We start from the raw sequence: 21,603 nt of genomic DNA, 5'->3' as shown, positions 1-21,603 counted from the left end.
TGAGTCGATAGTTAAGCATGCACATTGTGTATCTTGACTTGTTAAGCACACATATTAGTTGTAGATTGCTGCATAACCTTGTCAATTGTATTACTTAACATCCAAGGACAAAAGGCACTGCATTTGTCATTGTTTAGCTGAAGAGTGATCCAATTAGTGTTCAGTACAAGAACCAAAAATAAGTGATTGATTATCAGCTGACCTGTTTCCCCCGTTTCCTTCCAGCTAGGGATGTGGTCGCCAAGTTAGCACAGGATAAGGTTTCCAGCCTGAATGACTTCCAGTGGATCTCCCAGCTGAGGTACTACTGGTTGGACAGCGACGTCAAGGTCCGAATGATTACCACTGAGGTCAAGTATGGGTACGAGTACCTGGGAAACTCCCCCCGTCTGGTCATCACCCCCCTTACTGACCGGTGCTACAGGTGAGTGTTTTTCTTCTGCATTATTTTTTAGGTGATTTGTATCTGTTTTTACCTTTACGTTGCTTACTTCTGGTTATCCATTCCCCTGACAGTTTTTTTTTAAATTCTTTTAGTTTTACAAGAACTTCAGGCTACCATTTGCTGCACAGCTCCTTACCTTCAGACCAGTATTTTATTTGATTATATGTCTGTATAGCTAAGGGGTTCCTGGAGGGCTTTAGTTCCATCCAAGCTCTGAATTACTTAATTGATCTAATTATTTGATTAATTGGACAAATGTAACACTTCTCTCCAGGCCTCAAAATGTTTCATAAGTGGTATAAATTAAACCAAGTGCATTTTTTAAAATCACAACTGTAAAAGACCTTGCAAAATATTAAATATGTCCAATTGAACAAACAATTTGATCAATTGTGTTAATTGAGAGCTTAAGTTGGAATGAAAGCCAGAAGGCCCTTGAGGACTGGAGTGACACTCCTGGTATAGATCATAGCTGATAGCATGCACATTTATGCTATTTATCACTTCAAGAATACGAAGACCAAAAACACCAGAAGCACCATGGACATAACCTAGAGAAGTTTCTAATAGACACTTTAAATTCCTATATGAAAAAGTATATTTTGCTCGTTAAAATGCAGCTCATGAATATACAAAATATTTCCTCTTGATGCTTTTTTATTTGCATGTGTAATTGAACGCACAGGACACTGATGGGAGCTTTGAAGCTGAACCTAGGAGGGGCTCCCGAGGGCCCTGCTGGGACTGGAAAGACTGAGACCACTAAGGACTTGGCTAAAGCTCTCGCCAAGCAGGTACCAGTCATGTAAAGTATACTGAATTATAGCACTCAGCCACCCAGCATGCATCGGGACAACCTGTATACCAATACAGTCCCAATACTTGCTATTAATTTAGATGTTCAGGTGCAAAAATTACAATAGAGTCAAGTTAAATGTAAACCACCAGCAGTGCAATGCAGGTCAACTGTTTAGCAACTCCTTGTCTTTTTATCTTTTCACAAAAACACACATAGTGTTGCGTGTATGTGCAGTATGTGTGCATTGTATAAACTTACATTGTTACATTGGAACAGAGTTTTGTGAAGGGGCGTTATCATTCCAAAGCAATTCCCAAGCAGATCATCTTTTAATTACTTTTACATAATGTTTCAATTGCTAAGCTATATAAATGTGTTTTTACTCAAGACTGAGACAACTGAATGCTCTGCCACCTTGTGTTTTACTCCTTCTTTTAATGTGTTTTAAAAAAAGACTCCAAAATAAGGATGTATTTGTCCTTGTGTTTAAATTCAAGCTTATCCCCTCACTTTCATTTTAGATACATAGTATTATAATATTTTTTCAGGTGTTTCAAGACAACATATATTATGTAGTAAAAAAACAGTATTCAATACATTTAGTAAATTAATGAGGTTCCCTCCATTGACATATCTTTCCTGTGTTTGAAGTGCGTGGTCTTCAACTGCTCTGATGGGCTGGACTACAAAGCCATGAGTAAATTCTTCAAAGGATTGGCACAGTCTGGAGCCTGGGCCTGCTTCGATGAGTTCAACCGGATTGAGGTAAGAGCCCAGATCGAAATGATGGATCTGCTGCTTGCATAACTTGCATAACTAGAAAAAAATGTTATAGAATGTATTAGCTATTCTGCAAGGTCTCTTGATAAAGTTGTGACTCTTTGGTATGTGTTGTCTGTAGCTGCACAAAACAAAACTATGCTTTTCAGCACACTAGAATATTTGTATGTCCAAACGTGGGCACAAACTGGGCCCAACTTGTTAATTTTGCTGTTTTTGTTTTGCACTGGAGCGAAAGCTTAGTAAATCAGGTTCAACATATTTGCACATTGTGTTATTCTTTATTGCCACTGTTTCGTGCACAGGTTGAAGTGCTGTCAGTAGTTGCCCAGCAGATCCTTAGCATCCAACAAGCCATAATCCGCGATCTGAAGAAGTTCATGTTTGAGGGAACAGAATTGTTGCTGAACCCAACTTGTTCTGTCTTCATCACCATGAACCCGGGCTATGCAGGACGGGCAGAGCTGCCAGACAATCTGAAGGTAAAATCGGAAATGGGCTCCATCTCTCATTAATGATCATGAAGATACATAAAACAAACTCGTTGTTATCATGGTTGTTATTTTGCAGGCTCTGTTCCGCACTGTTGCTATGATGGTTCCTGACTACGCACTGATTGGGGAAATTTCCTTGTACTCCATGGGCTTTATTGACTCAAGAAGGTACCTTCTGTCCGAGTTCAATACAGAATTTAGGCTCAGTGTTCACTGTAGAAGCCCATGAAATTAAGTGCCTTAGTTCAAATGATAAACAAAAAAAAAGATTTCACAATTGAGCGAAACTCCTTGATAGAATGATGGTGCGCTCTTATTGTGTGCAGTTGTCTGTACATTATTTCTTATAGTTTTTATTCTCAATCGCAGCCTTGCCCAGAAAATTGTGGCCACCTACCGCCTCTGCTCTGAGCAGCTGTCATCCCAGCACCACTATGACTATGGCATGCGCGCAGTCAAATCGGTCCTGACTGCAGCGGGGAACCTAAAACTGAAGTACCAGCAGGAAAACGAGAGTGTCCTCCTGCTCAGAGCTCTGTTGGACGTCAACTTAGCCAAGTTCTTGGCTCAAGATGTACCTCTGTTTCAGGTAAAAAATCTGTACTTGAGAAGAATTTTTTTTACTTTTTACTAACACTCATTACTTTTTTGCAAAAGAATATAGTGTTCCCTCGTTATGATTTATTCAATGGTATGGCCATAGCTCCCATTTGCCCCATCATGCAGTTTCACTAGCATACCAGTTATAAGGTACTATAAAAGGGCATCCCTGCATTATGGATAGTGGAACATTCTGAATACAAGGCAGAGAATTATTATTATTGTAGTTATATATATTTTTTAACACAGATAGAATTGGAATATTCCACATTATTCATAAAACGACTAAATTAATTCTAAAACACTTCACATTTTCAATAGATTAAATAAACACAGACTAGAAACTTGTGCACTTATGAACTGGTTTATAATTAGCTAACCAGGTCACATAAGTCATTATTATATCAATAATTCCATCTGCGCCTGGCCCCATCACTGCTGGACCTCCAAGGTACCTTGATGTTTTTTGGCAGAGTCAGTCAAATAGACATACAAGAAATTGACATGGTTTTCTTTATGATCGTATTTTTTCAAAGGTAAACAAAAAAAACCCTGTGCATTTGAACATCAATTCATAAGTGTCAGAATTCAACCTCAGTGGAAACACGCTGTTGTCTTGAACTCAGTTGATAAAAGGAATATAGCTGAAGAAGTTGCTCCAACAGTAGGTTTTGTATGGAGATCATAAAGCGGTCTTTAAGGTTTTCTTTTCACTTCCTTTTCTCCCCCAGGGTATTATCTCTGACCTGTTCCCAGGGGTAGTGCTTCCGAAACCAGATTATGAAGTCTTACTGCAGGCTCTGGATGACAATATCAAGAGAATGAAACTTCAGCCTGTGCCATGGTTTATTGGAAAGATGATTCAGGTTTGTGTTGATAACAAAGCATTATGTTTTATCTATATACACACTGTTACTATATATTTATATTGTGTCTTTGAAAAAGTATTATCCTGTAGATATGAAGTAGTGCATGTGGAAGGTACTATATTAGAAGGTAGGACTAAAGCATTTTATAAGCACAAAAAAAATTAGTTGAAAACTGAAGATATTTTTTAATATGTACACACAGCAACTATGTGGGAAACTTAAGCAATTTAATTAAAGACTAACTAATTTTAGTGTAAAATGTATTTTTGCTGCCATTGCATTTCTACAGCTCCTTCCCCATGGAACTTGAAAGCTCATAGCTGCCCCAGAAGGTCAGATGTATATGAGAAATGCTAGATTTGAAGTGAGCTAAGGGGTGTAATCAGGATGTTATGTTATCAACTATACCATTAGCCAGTCCTGTTTTGGGTCCAATTAGATCTACGAGATGATGCTGGTACGTCACGGATTCATGATTGTCGGTGATCCCATGGGTGGAAAAACCTGCGCTTATAAAGTATTAGCTGGAGCCCTGAGTGATATTTATGCAGGTAAACAACATCATGTTATATATCACATGACAGATTTCACTCCACATAAAGATATTGAGAATTATATCTTTATGTTACAAATTGCCCATACATTTTGAACAAGCATCTAGGTTACACAAAGATACTGTCACACAGCATCTAAAATGCCTAGAACTATTATTTTAGCTAATCCTGGTAATGGGGCTATTTTTAAAGAAGGCTATACAATGCTAACATATTGTTTTTTCAAAATGCATTAAACCTAATCTAACTTGTTTCTTTTGCATCTTAAAACCCAGTTTGCCCCTTTTTATTTAATTAACTATATATATATATATATATATATATATATATATATATATATATATATATATATATATATATATATAATTTATTTTATGTATTATAGCCAAGCTCATGGATGAGTTTGCGGTGGAATACAGAATTATTAACCCCAAGGCCATCACCATGGGTCAGCTGTATGGCTGCTTTGACCCGGTCAGTCACGAATGGACAGATGGGGTTCTCGCAACCACCTTCCGTGACCAAGCCTGCTCCACCTCCGAAGACAGGCAGTGGATCATATTTGATGGTCCCGTGGATGCTGTGTGGATCGAAAATATGAATACTGTGCTGGATGATAATAAGAAGGTACTGAGAGTTTGAAATCTGAACTCATCGAACGTTAATTATTTTAGAAGTATCAATGTCTTTAGTTTATATTCACACCTGTCTGGTACAAATTGTAATAACCGTAATTAGAACCCGATGCATAATAAGGCTACACCAGCCATATTCCTTAAGTGAATTGGAGAACTGTGAATTGAAGATGAGTACAGAACTTTAAGAAACAAATTAATTAAAAGCACCTAGAAAATAGAAATAAAACCAAAGCATCAATGCCAATGAGAGATGGTAGTTTTTGGTTGGTGATATAAATCATTAAGAATATAAACCTCAGGTATGTTTAGAGGTTCAGAAAGAAATCTGTAATGTTGAAGTCAAAAAAGATATGAATTCTGTGACGGTAATACCAAAGAAATAAAAAAAATATGCAAAAATATTTTTAGATGTCCAAACCTACACAAAGGTTGCTTCAACCCCTAAATGTCCTTATGGTTACATTTTTGTTGCAATAGACATGGCTAAGGTGACCCATGCTGTTGTAAGAGCTGTCCTCTGGCTGTTGTCTTTTTAGCTCTGCTTAATGAGTGGAGAGATCATCCAAATGAGTGCAAAGATGAGCCTGATATTTGAACCGGCAGATCTGGAGCAGGCCTCTCCTGCAACTGTGAGCAGGTAGGCTCAGATTAATGAATCGTAAAAAAGATCAGTTGGGTTGGTGTGCACAGATCTGAAAGATGTTATGTTTCGATCTCTGTTCAGGTGTGGAATGATCTACATGGAGCCTCATCAGCTAGGCTGGAGCCCACTAAGAGATTCCTACATGGACACGCTTCCACAGACACTTAGTGATGAGCATAGAGAACTGGTGAGCAGAGAATTGAGACACGTGGCAGATCTTATAAACTAATGAGGTGCATATGGTCAGTAATTGGATAGGAGTCTGCAACAGACCCATGTGCCTGCTCAGGTTAATTGCAATAGAGATGCATTCAAACAGGGGTTTCCTGTTATAACAGAGTGCTATTTATTTCATTTACCATGTATGTACTTTTTTAGAGGAATGCATTAAGACCAGTATTATTCAGTAGTGTAAGAATAGATCAGAGATCTAAACCCAGCAGATTTCTATTAAGCCTGCATTGGAGGGAGATTGTAATCTGTAGTAGAGTTGATGCTGTGATTCTCATCAAAACATCTTGTAATGTCACAGGGGAGATGTAATGGGATTTGGTATAATAAGAAAGAAGGTTACACACAATAAAAACCCTTATTGTTCTTGTTCAGAATTCTTCTCAGGGTATAAAAATACTGCTTTTATTGTAGGTTCATTGTCACTTGTTTTGAAGTCAGGCAATATATACAGTGCATGCTTTCAAACAGATTAAACAGGTTGTATAGGCAACTTGTGATGGTAATTTACAAATAACCAAAAGATTAAATCAAAGTTACGATCATTATGTTATAATTTACTTTATTGTTCATTTTAATTTACAGATTATTTGTGTTTATTTAGGGGTTTTCATATGATTTGTGATACTCATACTCAAGAGTCATATGTTGGTTTTCCTTGTTCATTACAGTATATATTCTTCAGTAATAGCATTGGTCATTTATGCATGTTTTTGTGCTCGTTTCACTAGAAATATTCCAGAAAATAATTTTTCTCACTGTAGATTTTCTATGGAATTGGAAACCCAAACCTCATGAATCCCCCTTTTTATTTTTTTTTATAAGATTACAGATCAGAATGTAAATGGAGGTCATAATGTTTACTCCAGTTTCATAATAAAAATGTTTTAATGTGATGTTTGCTTTCATTCTAGTGCATTTTTTTTTATGTTCAGGATTCTTCTAAACCTGTTAACCCAGTACTGACCCACTGTATTCTGTACTGCAGAATGCTGTCTCATAAATACTTGTTTGTGATGCCAATGAACTTGTCCAGTTTTTTACATTAAAATGATTGAATTCCTAATTAACTTTTTATGTAGGCTTGTAATGCCTACTGTCAAATCAAATAGCTTAGTGAAATCTGCAAAGCATGTAGTAACTTATGCCTCTTATTCTCGTAATTGTAGGTCAATGACATGTTTAACTGGCTGGTGCAGCCCAGTCTGGAGTTCATTCGTCACGAATGCAAATTCCTGGTGCAGACCTCCCCTATTCACCTGGCTTACAGCATGATGAGACTGTACACCTGTCTCTTGGGTAGGTAGTAACTTTACAGCCATCCAATGTGCCTGTAACAGAGGGAACTTCAACAATTGCCCCGTGGAAATCTTTTCTATTTGGGAGTTGAGCTTTGCAAGGCTGCTCAATAGTGGTTTAGATAGCATGTGTGATCTACCCAGCCCTAAAGCTGTCCCCATAGCCTTTTACAAAATAAAAACCTGTTGTCCAAAAACAGAACCCAAGGGTAAGGGTGACTTTGTGGTTTCCATGGCTTATTTAAACATGTAATTACTTGCCTGTGCTGAATTAATGTTATTGGCTTGGAGGTACTGGACGTGGAGAATACCGATAACTACAAAAGGCTGAAGGAAGTAAAAAGTATAGTATAGTTAAAATACTATACTATTTAATACAATTGTTCAATTGTATTAAAGATACAAGCTAAAAGGCTGCTCTCCTCACTGTGCTTTCAGATGAGGTTGCCGATTCTGGGAAGGATGGGAAGGAGCCGATGTCCAGCCAGCAGATCACCCTGTGGCTGCAGGGGCTCTTCCTCTTTGCTGTTGTCTGGACCATTGGCGGCACCATCAGCGGGGAGAGCAGGAAAAAGTTTGATGTGTTCTACCGCAGCGTGATCATGGGCATGGACGACAAGAATCCGCGCCCAAAGAGCGTCAAGCTTACTAAAAACAACGTCTTTCCTGAACGAGGTCATTCTTTCATAGTACAGCAAATATATATATATTTTTTTGGCATTTCATTTTTATTCAACTCAGCCGTCTAAGTGGAAGAGCAAAAACACAATATAATTTGACATGTTTATAGATAATATACAAATATTTCATAATTTATATAGATTAAATATAATGTGGGTTGTGAGTAGTATTAATATGAAAAAAAAATTGAAAGCAGCCTAAAATAAAGTCTTCTTTAAAAATCAACAGGGACCGTATATGATTATTACTTCCACAAGCAAGCATCTGGGCAGTGGAACACCTGGACTGACTACATCACAAAAGAAGAGGCTACCATCGCTGCTGGTGCAAAGGTAGTCATTGCTCTGATGCTTCCCTTTAATCTATCAACAATCTACATTAGATTCTTGTAGTATTGCTAAATATCTTCCAGTGCACGGGGAAACTTTTGCATGCTGACTATGTTTTTTCCTCTCGAAGGTCTCTGATCTCATCATTCCGACCATGGAGACGGCTCGTCAGAGCTTCTTCTTGAAGACATACCTGGCTCATGAGGTGCCCATGCTGTTTGTGGGCCCCACAGGCACAGGGAAATCAGCCATCAATAACAACTTCCTGGTCCATCTGCCCAAGGAAAAGTACACCCCCAACTGCATCAACTTCTCGGCCAGGACCTCCGCCAACCAGACCCAGGACATTATCATGGCCAAACTGGACCGCAGACGGAAGGGCATGTTCGGCCCTCCTGTGGGAAAGAAGACAGTGGTGTACGTGGGTAAGGAAACCTTACAAATACTTACAAATCATTATCTTTTCAAAGTTTTTACTCTATATGTAGATGCCCTTTAATACAATTTTTTTTTTTTTTGTGTAGATGATCTAAACATGCCTGCGAAAGAAGTGTATGGAGCACAGCCCCCTATTGAATTGCTCAGACAGTGGATAGATCACGCCCACTGGTATGACAGAAAAGACACATCCAGGATGGATATTGTGGATGTCTTGTTTATGTCCGCTATGGGTCCACCTGGTGGAGGAAGGAATGACATTACAGGTACAGAACACTGCAAAATGTACATACGAATGTGCATAAAGACTTTGTTAGAACCTTGTGTTTCACTTAAGGGGTGTCATTTCACAATTTAAATAGGGACCCAACAAAGTGGTTGCCACAGTATATATCCAAAAACTCAAAATACATGTACTACATGGATTATTATAACTTCAAAATCATAGACATTTGTTTAAGGTATGTTAAAAGAATGATACCACAATATACTTAAGAACACGGAACTATTTTGTTTAATGCAGGTCGTTTCACCCGTCACTTGAACATTATCTCTATTGACTCATTTGATGATGAAACCTTGAGTAAGATTTTTACTTCCATTGTCGACTGGCATTTCAGCAAGGGATTTGATGCCTCGTTTTCGAGGTAAAAGCACATTTATTATATTTTTTTAAAATAATTTTTACACTAACCTAGACAGGAAAATGAATAAGTGATGAACTGTGCTGTATTTCAGATTGGGTAAGATTATGGTGCAGGCAACCATGGCTGTCTACACAGCGGCTATGGAGAACTTCCTCCCCACCCCTTCCAAATCCCACTATATATTCAATCTGAGAGACTTTTCCCGTGTGATTCGAGGAGTCCTACTGTGTCCACACACTCACCTGCAGGTAGGCAACAAATTTCTTTGCAAAGAAAAAAATCATTATTTCTATAAGATGTATAAGAATAACACATTACATGTATTAAGAACATGAACAAATACTGCAGCAATGCAATGATGTATTTTATAGTCCATTCAGAGCAAAATGGTGTGGTGACTTGACATGCCTTTTACACATTTAAGTCGAGTTATTATACTGTAGCAGCAACTCAAGAATTCCTTAATTAAAGATTGACTTTGACATAAAGGTTCATTTTCATTTATTGAAGGCTTCTTCTAAAAATGAATGCACCTCAAAAAGTCATATTTCCAGTAGTCCTAACGCCCATATTAGACATCTTAGTGCGCTCCAGAGCCCTTTACAGTATTTATGATACCCCTTATAAAAGTTACATGATACCCTTTAGTATCATGCCTTTCACATGGTTACTGTGCATCTACCATAGTTTATCATGGTTTGCCATGTTTTTTAATATGCTTTATGATACCTCTCCCTGCTTGTACCATGCTTTTAGTATGCTTTACTTTACTGTTGTATAGCTTTTATAAGGACCGAAAAGCCCAATGTGGTCTCTCTGTTTGTTAGGAAGGAGACAAGCTCATCAGGCTCTGGATTCACGAAGTGTACCGAGTTTTCTATGACCGGCTGATTGATGGCAACGACAGACTCACTTTCTTTAACATTGTCAAGGAGAGGACGTCAAGTTATTTCAAACAGAGTGTGGATAAGGTAATGTACAGTCACTTTAGGAGGTTTGATGGCATTGCATTTGCAAATATGTAATAAAGTAAATAACTGTATGCAAGATATATGTAAATCCACAGCAAATCAGTGGATACTTAAGATAATTTCTTACTTACTATTATTATTTCTATTATTTATTTTTACAAATTTTAACAACTCTCTTTTTTACTCAGTTGCTGAGCCACCTGACACCATCAGGGAAAGTGAACGACGAAAACATCCGCAGCCTGTTCTTCGGGGACTACTTTAAACCGGACTCTGACGTGAAGGCTTATGATGAGATCACCGACCTGAAGCAGCTGACCGGGGTGATGGAATACTACCTGGATGAGTACAACAACGTCAGCAAGGCGCCCATGTCCCTGGTCATGTTCAAGTTTGCAATCGAGCACATCTCCCGAATCTGCCGCGTGCTGAAGCAGGACAACGGGCACTTGCTGCTTGTTGGCATCGGTGGATCGGGACGGCAGAGCGCCACCAAGCTGGCCACCTTCATCAACGACTTCGATCTCTTCCAGATTGAGATCACCAAGAACTACACCACCTCCGAGTGGAGGGAGGACCTCAAGAAGGTCATGCTCAAGGCCGGGGCCGCCGGCAAGAACACGGTCTTCCTGTTCGGCGACAACCAAATCAAAGACGAGGCGTTCGTGGAGGACATCAACATGCTGCTGAACACGGGCGATGTGCCCAACATCTTCCCTGCCGACGAGCGAGCTGAGATCATTGAGAAAATGCAGGGGGTGGCCAGGATGGAGGGCAAGAAGATAGACTCCACCGCCCTCGCTATGTACAACTTCTTCATCGACAGGGTGAAAGCCAACCTACATATCGTGCTAGGTATGAACTCCCTTCTATGAACTTGGAAGTCATGTAATGTATACACATGTTCAAAAAAAGAAGTGTGACGTACAGTACAGTGCAGGCCTGAACTCCAGACTAACCACTGAATTGTATGCAGCTGGGTTAAAACCACCACCACTCCACAACTTAAAAAAAAAAAAAATAATAATAATAATAATTAGTTCAACCTCCAATACTCTTTTTTTATAATGCAGAATAAAGTCTTTTCTCATTGTCTTTGCAGTAAAAGTATTGCCTTAGAATCTAAACATTTAATTTGGTAAGCATAACCAAAAAAAAAACTATTAAACTTAATTTTTTTCAACCTGGAGCTTGGAGAGGTAATGTATAAGCAGTAACATGACTAAAATTTAGCGCTGTTTGATTTTTCTATTGTTGCAGCTATGAGTCCCATCGGAGACGCATTTCGTAATCGGTTGCGTATGTTCCCCTCATTGATAAACTGCTGCACCATTGACTGGTTCCAGGCTTGGCCCACTGACGCTCTGGAGATGGTGGCTAACAAGTTCCTAGAAGAAGTAGAACTAGAGGATGAAATCAGGAAAGAGTAAGTTTGAATCATTATCTGATTTAAGCTTTGCATATTTTCTTGGTTTTCTACTTATGATTCAATGATTCCTTATATTCCATCATCCTCATACTTACTGTCTGTAATTTCTCCCAGGGTTGTTGCAGTGTGTAAATACTTCCAAGAAAGTGTGAGGGAGCTCTCAGAGAAGTACTTTTCTACGCTCAGGAGACACAATTATGTGACGCCGACTTCCTACCTGGAGCTGATCCTGACATTTAAAGCCTTGCTCAACAGCAAGAGACAGGAGGTTGACATGATGAGAAACCGCTACATTGTTGGCCTGGACAAACTGCAGTTTGCTGCTTCACAGGTGGGCACATTTACTTCTCATTCAAGGGAACAGGCAAAGCTGCTTCTATCATGTTGATGATGCTCCTATTTAAAACAGCTGGAAGTACAACATGTCTTTAAACACACTCCCTCATTCTAGGACCTGGAATGAGTTTTGAGAGTCACCAAACCTAATTCTAAAAAGCATCTGTGGGATTTGCTGGACAATGACTCACCCTAGAACACTAACACAAAAACATTCATTCAAATTGTATTAATAGTCTGTACTGGAAGTAAGGAGTTTTAAATTTAGGAGAATAACTGTCACTTGATTTTTAAAACAGGGTTTTGTTGTTACTTTCTTAATCTCCCCTTTAGGTCTCGGTGATGCAAAAAGAGCTTACTGCCCTGCAGCCTGAGCTAATTAAGACCTCGGCTGAGACTGAGAAGATGATGATTAAGATTGAACAGGAAACAGTACAGGTGGATGCAAAGAAAGAGCTGGTATCTGCTGACGAGAAGGTGGCTAATGAGGCTGCTGCTGCAGCAAAAGCCATCAAGGTATATCCCTTTATCACTTTACAATATTTACTGATGGCTAATTAGGAAGTTGTGAACACTAGTTCTGGGATTTGAGATAATCTAAAGAAAGGAACAGGGACCAAAAATGTTATACCTTATACTTAAAATAAGGCTGACCTCAGAATAAAAAATAGTGCTTGCATAAAGTAACATAGTGCATACTATACGTTTAATTATGATTGGGTTGCAGTCACCTAATGGATAGCGGAACCCATAATCAAAATAATTTAATTTCCTGAATGTCTGTAACATATTCAGTATAGTACCTAATCAGAGGTAGGTTATTAAAAAAGTATATGGAATCCAAAGTGATTCTGTGCATTATGTTCTTACTTTTCCCTACAGGATGAATGTGAGGGGGACCTGGCTGAAGCAATGCCAGCACTAGAGGCTGCTCTCTCAGCTTTGGATACCCTGAAACCTGCTGACATCACTGTGGTGAAGTCCATGCAGAACCCCCCTGGCCTTGTCAAACTGGTCATGGAAAGTATCTGCGTTATGAAAGGAATTAAACCAGAAAGGAAACCAGACCCAGGGGGTTCAGGTAGGATGTTCCCTGGAGTCACCACTTTCATCTCCTGAACTATAACACTCTTTGGAGTTTACTCATCCACAGAGTCTTGACCTCCACTGTCAACAAAATCCCACCCCCAAGATTCACTAAAACAACTTGTCTCCACACTACAATTCACGTTTTGTTTATTAAAATATAGGCTGTCTTAAAAATGATTTGTTTTTATAACAGACCTGAGTTGTTTTGTTTATCTTCAAAAAATGTTTCCCTTTTTTTTGTTAAAGCTTATAATTATGCTGTCAAACTTGAAACGGGAGTACAGGTAAATCAAGGTTTAAATTAGGAGGGAGGGACACATGTGTCAAGAAGTGATGCAGGGTATGTGTTATGCACCTGCTTACTAAATATTATAATTATCTATCATTCAAATTCCTAAACATTTTAAACATTTCTACTTCTATTTCATGTTGTATTATGTACAAATCAAGTGTAATGTACTTTTGATTCTGCTTCACTTCTGATTGGATTGAGCAGCGATCTTGAAACGAAATAACAAATCTAAGAGCATTGGGATGATTTTTATTATGTTCCCCATTTTTAGGTAAAATGATTGAGGACTTCTGGGGCCCTTCTAAAAAGCTCCTGAGCGACATGAAATTCCTTGACAACCTTAAGGCATTCGACAAAGACAACATCCCGGCAGCCAACATTAAGAAGATACGGGAGAAGTTCATCGACAATCCAGAGTTCCATCCATCAGTAATCAAGAATGTGTCGTCTGCCTGCGAGGGGCTCTGCAAGTGGGTGCGTGCCATGGAGGTGTACGAACGAGTGGCCAAGGTCGTGGCCCCAAAACGTGAGCGCCTCAAAGAGGCCGAGTCAGAGCTTGCGATTCAGATGGAGAAACTGAAAATCAAACGAGCAGAGCTAAAGGAAGTAGAAGACCGCCTCCAGGCACTGAACGATGAATTTGAAATCATGAACAACAAGAAAAAGGACCTGGAAGATAACATAGAACTCTGCTCCCAGAAGCTTGTCAGGGCTGAGAAGTTAATAGGTGGTCTGGGCGGCGAGAAGGATAGGTGGACAGAAGCTGCCCGTCTGTTGGGGATAAAGTACACCAATCTCACTGGAGATGTTCTTTTGTCTTCGGGGATGGTGGCCTACTTGGGAGCCTTCACCGTTGATTACCGTTTGGAGTGCCAAAAGCAGTGGCATATCCTTTGCAAGCAAAGGAAAGTCCCATGTTCAGAGGAGTTTACCCTGAGCAACACCTTAGGGGACCCTGTGAAGATACGAGCTTGGCAGATCGCAGGTCTCCCAGTTGACTCTTTCTCCATCGACAATGGGATCATCGTGTCCAACTCCAGACGATGGCCCCTAATGATTGATCCCCAGGGCCAGGCTAACAAGTGGATCAAAAACATGGAGAAATCAAATAAGCTTTCTGTTATCAAGTTGTCTGATGCCAATTATGTGAGAACCATGGAAAATGCCTTACAATTCGGTACCCCTGTCCTACTGGAGAACATCAGGGAAGAGCTGGATGCAGTGCTGGAGCCTGTGCTGTTGAAGCAGACGTTTAAACAACAGGGAGTAGAGTACATTAGGTTAGGCGAGAACATTATTGAATACTCCAAAGACTTTAGGTTCTACACCACTACCCGCTTGAGAAACCCACATTACCTACCCGAAGTTGCTGTAAAGGTTTGCTTGTTGAACTTCATGATTACCCCCTTGGGGCTTGAAGACCAATTGCTAGGAATCGTAGCTGCCAAGGAAAAACCTGAGCTAGAAGAAAAGAAGAACAAACTGATTATAGAGAGTGCCGCCAATAAGAAACAGCTGAAGGAAATTGAAGACAAAATCCTAGAGGTCCTGTCTTCCTCTCAAGGAAACATCCTGGAAGATGAGACAGCCATCAAAGTCTTGTCTTCTTCCAAAGTGCTGTCCGAGGAGATTTCAGAGAAACAGCAGATTGCGTCGGCCACCGAGAAACAGATTGATGAGACCCGCTTGGGCTACAGGCCTGTTGCTGTCCATTCCTCAATTATTTTCTTCTGCATTTCCGAACTGGCCAATATTGAGCCAATGTACCAGTACTCCTTAACCTGGTTTATTAACCTTTACATCCAATCCATCGCGAACAGTAAAACCAGCGAGGTCCTGCTGAAGCGGATTAATAACATCATTGCTCATTTCACAAACAGCATATACAACAACGTCTGCCGCTCTCTCTTTGAGAAGGATAAGCTGCTTTTCTCCCTTCTGCTCACCATTGGGATCATGACAGGAAAAGGGAACGTGAACGATCAGCTGTGGCGTTTCCTCCTAACGGGAGGCATTGCCCTGGAGAACCCTCACCCCAACCCGGCCCCTGATTGGCTGTCAGACAAATCTTGGTCTGAAATTGTGCGGGCATCCAGCATGGAAAGTCTTCATGGTCTGATGGAGCACGTCAGGTCCAACGTTCCCAAGTGGAAGGAGATCTATGACTCTGCCAGACCCCATGAGGAGAAATTCCCAGATGAATGGAGTATTCTGAAAGGAATGGAGCGCATGGTGGTACTGCGATGTTTCAGACCTGATAAGATTATTCCTGCAGTACAAGAATTTATCACAGATAATATGGGGAAGACATATATTGAACCACCAACATTTGACTTGGTAGGGAGTTATAACGACTCCAACTGCTGTGCCCCACTGATATTTGTGCTTTCCCCTGGAGCAGATCCAATGGCAGGTAATGTGTCATATATCGCTAAACAGGTAATGGGTTATATATTAAAATACTGATCACACTGTTTACCATCAACCTTGTGCATAGCGTGAAATAAAAAGCCAAGTGTCAATTATATATCTAAATAAATAATTATATCGATCTAACCATTAAATAATACTTAGTGTCTAATCAGAACTTCACTGAATGTGGCATGTTAACAAACTAGCAAGTTTTGATATTGAAATACAATAGGTCACTTTTCTGTAACCTCTGCAATGTTCCTAGGTTTGCTAAAGTTCGCTGATGACCTGGGGATGGGAGGTACTAAGATCCAGACTATCTCCCTTGGTCAGGGGCAGGGCCCTATTGCAGCTAATATGATTGAAAGTGCATTTAAAGCTGGCACCTGGGTCGTGTTGCAAAACTGCCACCTGGCCACCAGCTGGATGCCTGCTTTGGAGAAGATATGTGAGGAGATCATAACTCCAGAGAACACCAACCCAGAGTTCAGGTGAAGACATTCTCGCTGAGTTGGGGAGAATCATATATAATGCAGGAGAGCATGTAAATACAGTTCAGGGTTCAGTGCTTAAAATCGAGCTGTACATAAGCTTCTATTTACAACTTGTCAGTATTCTGTCCTTCATTCTTCCCCAGACTGTGGCTGACAAGCTATCCTTCGGACAAGTTCCCAGTCAGCATTCTCCAGAACGGGGTGAAGATGACCAACGAGCCCCCTAAAGGCCTTCGATCTAACCTGCTGCGCTCATACCTCAATGACCCTATATCAGACCCTGCTTTCTTCAACAGCTGCGAGAAGCAGCAGGTCTGGCAGAAGCTGCTTTTAGGGCTGTGCTTTTTCCATGCTCTTGTCCAAGAGAGAAGAAACTTTGGGCCCTTGGGTAAGGGGCTCTCTGTAGTTTTCTTTAACCTGGTACATTTTCTTTAACATGTTAGCCTTAACTTTGCTGTGCTTGTAAAAAGTTCACATTAAAGTCCAGACAATAACTATTCTTGCATGATAGTCAAGGTATAATCAGGATGTTTGATGTTTACCAAATCATACTACACACATGCGGTTTCTGCATCTGTAGGATTATAAGTCAAAGACCCTGCTCTTGACCTGTATTAGAGATCACACAGCACTACGCGCAATCATTTGCATCTCTTTGCCAGGCTGGAATATCCCATATGAGTTTAACGAGTCTGATCTTCGAATCAGCATGAGGCAGATCCAGATGTTTCTAAATGAGTATGAAGAGGTACCGCTTGAGGCACTGACATACCTGACAGGTGAGGCAGCTTATGAATGGAATTCAAGAAAAAAATGAAATGAAACTGATATTCCGACAAACAAATACTTAAAAAATAGATTCTACTTTATGTAATTCGATACATGATCATTTTGATAAACCCTGTTAGAAGCCTGGGTACCCTCAGATACAGCATAAATGTGGTTGTATGGTTCCCCATGAAGCCTCTTTAATGTTTATAGTGTAGCACATTAATACACAATGACCTTTTTGCTTTGCTCATCTGAACAGGTGAATGTAACTATGGAGGAAGAGTGACAGATGACAAAGACAGGCGTCTGCTTTTGTCGCTTCTGTCTATTTTCTACAACAGAAATCTTGTGGAGCAGGATAAGTACAGGCTTTCTGATGGGGATGCCTACATTATCCCTCCTCATGGTCCCTATCAAGTGAGTGTTGTTATGATACATTTACCAACAAGTGTACATTAAAGACAACTCAACATTTCCTGGATTACAGCGATTTGGAATAGAAGGAAATGTATGATTAATTGAACAGTGAATGAATACTGTTACTTCTGGCTTGTAGGTGATGAATGGTTTTACACTGACAGGCATGTGTGCTGTATCAGTGGTTTACGCTATGATGACATGCATTTCTGTTATGTTACAGTCCTACATTGAATACATTCGGAACCTACCAACAATCACAGATCCAGGGGTGTTTGGGCTCCATGAGAACGCTGACATCACAAAGGATAATAAGGAGACCAATCAGCTGTTTGATGGGGTGCTGCTCACTCTACCCAGACAATCTGGAGGAGGGGGCAAGTCCTCACAGGTAGCACACCTTTTAATGAATTGTATGTGGGATTCTGTTCAGCTGCTTGACAATTTGTGAGATTGTGTGTGCTCAAATCAAAACTGTGTAGCCATTCAACACCAAATACACAACACTTCTTGATTTTGTTTTACCCAACTTGCAGTCTGATTCTCTCAACCTCTAAATGTAATTAATGTTTACATGGTATTTTTTTAAGAGATTCTTTTAGATGGTATTCTTGAGATGTATTCTTCATCTTGTAGCTTTTCATAATCATTTACCAACTGGTTCTGATTTTCTGCTTATGTTCTTGCATCTGAATACAAGAGCCAAGTGCTGAATCTGTCTCTGTGAAACCCTTTTCAGGAGGTGGTTGACAACTTAGCTGCTGATATTTTATCGAAACTCCCCGAAGACTTCAACTTGGAGATGGTGATCGAGAAGTACCCAGTGGTGTATGAGGAGTCCATGAACACTGTGCTGAGACAGGAGCTTATTCGCTTTAACAGGTACAGGGACACCCCTTTGAACTGATTTACCTTTTTTTTTTTACAATGCAGAACGTGTTCCATTTTTTTGTGGCTGTACGGAACCTGCACACTGAGGCAAAACCATTGGGCGCACTGATTGTGAAGTCTCTGCGTCTGTTGCAGAATTTGTGGAGACTAAAAAAAAAAAAAGGAAATTGGCTCAGAAATAACCTTTCTTTGTTTTAAATTGTTTTTTCTGTTTCTTGCAGACTCACCCAGGTCGTACGCAGCAGTCTCATAGACATCGGAAAGGCACTCAAAGGTCTGGTTGTGATGTCTTCGGAACTGGAGGATGTTTTCAACAGTATGCTGGTGGGCAAAGTGCCAGGGATGTGGGCTTCCAAATCCTACCCGTCATTGAAACCCCTGGGCAGCTACATAGCTGATCTCCTGGCACGCCTGCATTTTCTACAGGTATTGAAAATTACTTTTTTAACTTGCATAGTTCAGTTAATAAAGATAGGAGAAGAATACCAGTATTATTATTTTTTTTTTTTTATAAAACATGTAAATTGCAATTTCTTTGTGGGGGTAGATTTCACCATTTTCAATTGCTGTTTATTATCTTCCATGTTTTAAAAATGCTACCCTTGGAGACTGGGATGTTGAGGTTTTGATACAGAGGCTACAAAGAAAACATTATGGAAGTAAATAGCAACCATCTATGTAATATTTACCAGTTATGAGGCAACCCTTTCTTACTCTGTTCAGGCCAGGGCATCCACAAAGGCACATCATGTACAAGAGCTTACAATGGCGTCCCCACTCCTTCCACTTTACCTGGCAAGCACTATAAAAGGACATTGGTTACCTCCTGTTTCCAAGGCAAGGGATTCAATAAAGAACCCTGTGTGGTCATGAGTCACAATCCTGTCATCAGGAACAGAACAAACCTTTCATTGCCCTTATTTACATGTCTCTGTTAGTTTGCTGTGACTAATTAACTATAATAAAAAAAACCAAAAAACATGGAGTGTAAATATTGCTCCTGGTAATGACTGCATACCACTGATTAAGCATAAGTTTATTTTTTTCCCCCACACAGGACTGGATAGACAATGGGCCACCCAATGTGTTTTGGGTATCTGGGTTCTATTTCACCCAGTCCTTCTTAACTGGGGTCTCGCAGAACTTTGCCAGAAAATACACCATACCTATTGATCATGTCGGGTTTGAATTTGAGGTAAGATTTATATTTTTACTAGATGCAGCTCATCCCTGTTCTTCCTTTCCCAGCAGGAGGCACTATTGCAAAAAAAAAAAAAAGAGGATTTAATCAGATTGTATCTCATATTTATTGCCTCCTAGGCAAATATGGTTTTAAGCTATTGCTGAAAACAGCAAAGACAAAATCACTAATTCAATAGTTGCCAACCTCATAAAATGTATTTAGGTATTGTTGCATAGATCTGGGGATTTTTTTTAAAGATATTAAAAGCCAATAACTTTGTTAACAGTATTAGTTCATTTATTTTCTGAATCACTCAAGCTTCATTTTCTAATGTTGTGCAATCCTACAAATAGGTCACAAAGTATGAAACTGAAATGGAATCAAAGCCAGAAGATGGAGCCTATATTAAAGGGCTCTTTTTAGAAGGAGCTCGGTGGGATCGCAAAAACATGGTCATTGGAGAATCGCTCCCGAAAATCCTCTACGACCCCTTGCCTATCATTTGGCTAAAGCCGGGGGACAGCTCCAGGTTCTTGCACGAGAGGGTTTATGTGTGCCCTGTGTACAAGACCAGCGCCCGGAGAGGCACTCTCTCCACAACCGGCCACTCCACCAACTATGTTCTTCCAATAGAGCTTCCCTCTGACAAGCCTCAGAAGCACTGGATTAACCGAGGTGTGGCCTGCCTCTGCCAGTTAGATGATTAATTGCAGTGTGTTTTTATTTTCAAATTCTCCATCAAATCAGTGCCATAAAATTCTATAAATACACAACATTGAAGGAAACTGGGTTGGTGAAACACTAAGCTATTGTCAAGGACCACTCTCCATCAGGGCTAAGTGGTGTTATGTACTTTTTAAAATTGTTGTTGGTTTTACCTGATGGTCTCACCTAGAACTTCTTTAGATCTATAATTACAGCAAAAACAAGTATGCAGTGTTATTTTCCTCATTAACTTTAAACTATCCAGTTTGAATAGAGATCATTGTACTGTATAACCACAAAACAAAATTACTATTCCTAAAACAAAGTGCAATTGAAAAGCTAGCTATTTGATGCTGAAATGTGTTTGAAACCTGAAATGTTATGTAATTAGTACGGTAGAATACAGGTTGAAGTTACCGTAGTTTCACACGCCAGATTGGCACGAATCTTATACAGTCGTTGTCGCTTTATTGGGACGCAGCGCAATCATGTTCTCACTGCACGGTGCTACGTGAACCTGTCTTGCTCTGGAAAGCGATCTCCGTTCATCATTTAAAAATAGTGTATCCCAATTAAATGAAGTGACGTCCCAGTTAAACAACATAATCAGCATTGGGAAGAACCGTCTCCCATTGTATCCCATTCAAGCAGAAATCCCGATTAGGTAGCGCTGACTGTACCACCTGTTGCATTAGTCCAAGATTACTGCAGGGACTGAAACCAGACAATAAATTATATTATAGTTTTATTCAGGTATTTTAATGATAGAAACTCCTTCAATAATGTATCATATGTATATGTTAACCAAATTTGCAAATAGATTTAACAAAAAAAGCTATTTTTTAATTAAAATCAACTGAACTGAAGGAGTGTATCAGGAAGGAGGGGTAGTAACACACTTTAGAACAATGGAAATCAATAATTCTGTGGTTTGCATTTTCATCAATGCCCTTTATTTCATTTATTAAGGTTGATAATTACAGTTGAATATTTTAAAATGCTTACTGCACTTTTGTAATAATGAAAAATAAATATATTCTAAATGAATTCTGCAGTCATTTAAAATGTTTATGCATCTTTCATTCACCAATATATGCTGGTTCACCACAATATTAAGGTGAAGGGCTTCGAAAAGTAAAAAGCACAGGTATAAAGTGCTTAAAAACT

At 39.7% G+C, this 21,603-nt stretch overlaps 1 protein-coding gene across 2 annotated transcripts in view; it reads left to right on the top strand.

Annotated features, from left to right (window-relative positions):
• Positions 1 to 21,485, top strand: part of LOC117431455 (dynein axonemal heavy chain 3) — a 46,816-nt gene extending 25,331 nt beyond the window's left edge. For both annotated transcript variants that reach the window (XM_058995888.1, XM_058995887.1), the window contains 34 exons: positions 226 to 424; positions 1,131 to 1,239; positions 1,896 to 2,009; positions 2,330 to 2,506; positions 2,595 to 2,686; positions 2,888 to 3,107; positions 3,850 to 3,984; positions 4,427 to 4,538; positions 4,927 to 5,168; positions 5,716 to 5,816; positions 5,904 to 6,009; positions 7,223 to 7,352; positions 7,790 to 8,026; positions 8,261 to 8,364; positions 8,492 to 8,786; positions 8,886 to 9,065; positions 9,323 to 9,446; positions 9,538 to 9,694; positions 10,274 to 10,417; positions 10,606 to 11,272; positions 11,678 to 11,843; positions 11,961 to 12,177; positions 12,516 to 12,698; positions 13,065 to 13,263; positions 13,835 to 15,976; positions 16,241 to 16,466; positions 16,613 to 16,857; positions 17,132 to 17,248; positions 17,500 to 17,657; positions 17,881 to 18,048; positions 18,397 to 18,539; positions 18,770 to 18,974; positions 19,606 to 19,743; positions 20,085 to 21,485. In XM_058995888.1, coding sequence (XP_058851871.1) covers positions 226 to 424; positions 1,131 to 1,239; positions 1,896 to 2,009; positions 2,330 to 2,506; positions 2,595 to 2,686; positions 2,888 to 3,107; positions 3,850 to 3,984; positions 4,427 to 4,538; positions 4,927 to 5,168; positions 5,716 to 5,816; positions 5,904 to 6,009; positions 7,223 to 7,352; positions 7,790 to 8,026; positions 8,261 to 8,364; positions 8,492 to 8,786; positions 8,886 to 9,065; positions 9,323 to 9,446; positions 9,538 to 9,694; positions 10,274 to 10,417; positions 10,606 to 11,272; positions 11,678 to 11,843; positions 11,961 to 12,177; positions 12,516 to 12,698; positions 13,065 to 13,263; positions 13,835 to 15,976; positions 16,241 to 16,466; positions 16,613 to 16,857; positions 17,132 to 17,248; positions 17,500 to 17,657; positions 17,881 to 18,048; positions 18,397 to 18,539; positions 18,770 to 18,974; positions 19,606 to 19,743; positions 20,085 to 20,438 — 8,306 coding nt within the window. In that variant the 3' untranslated portion in view covers positions 20,439 to 21,485. The remainder of the gene's footprint in view (positions 1 to 225; positions 425 to 1,130; positions 1,240 to 1,895; positions 2,010 to 2,329; positions 2,507 to 2,594; positions 2,687 to 2,887; positions 3,108 to 3,849; positions 3,985 to 4,426; positions 4,539 to 4,926; positions 5,169 to 5,715; positions 5,817 to 5,903; positions 6,010 to 7,222; positions 7,353 to 7,789; positions 8,027 to 8,260; positions 8,365 to 8,491; positions 8,787 to 8,885; positions 9,066 to 9,322; positions 9,447 to 9,537; positions 9,695 to 10,273; positions 10,418 to 10,605; positions 11,273 to 11,677; positions 11,844 to 11,960; positions 12,178 to 12,515; positions 12,699 to 13,064; positions 13,264 to 13,834; positions 15,977 to 16,240; positions 16,467 to 16,612; positions 16,858 to 17,131; positions 17,249 to 17,499; positions 17,658 to 17,880; positions 18,049 to 18,396; positions 18,540 to 18,769; positions 18,975 to 19,605; positions 19,744 to 20,084) is intronic.
• The last annotated feature ends 118 nt before the right edge of the window (positions 21,486 to 21,603 follow it).

Source organism: Acipenser ruthenus, chromosome 22 (genome assembly GCF_902713425.1).
Source record: "Acipenser ruthenus chromosome 22, fAciRut3.2 maternal haplotype, whole genome shotgun sequence".
NCBI classification, from domain to species: domain Eukaryota; kingdom Metazoa; phylum Chordata; class Actinopteri; order Acipenseriformes; family Acipenseridae; genus Acipenser; species Acipenser ruthenus.
The sequence above is the reverse complement of the archived record's forward strand: the minus strand, read 5'-3'. Positions and strand labels throughout refer to the sequence as shown.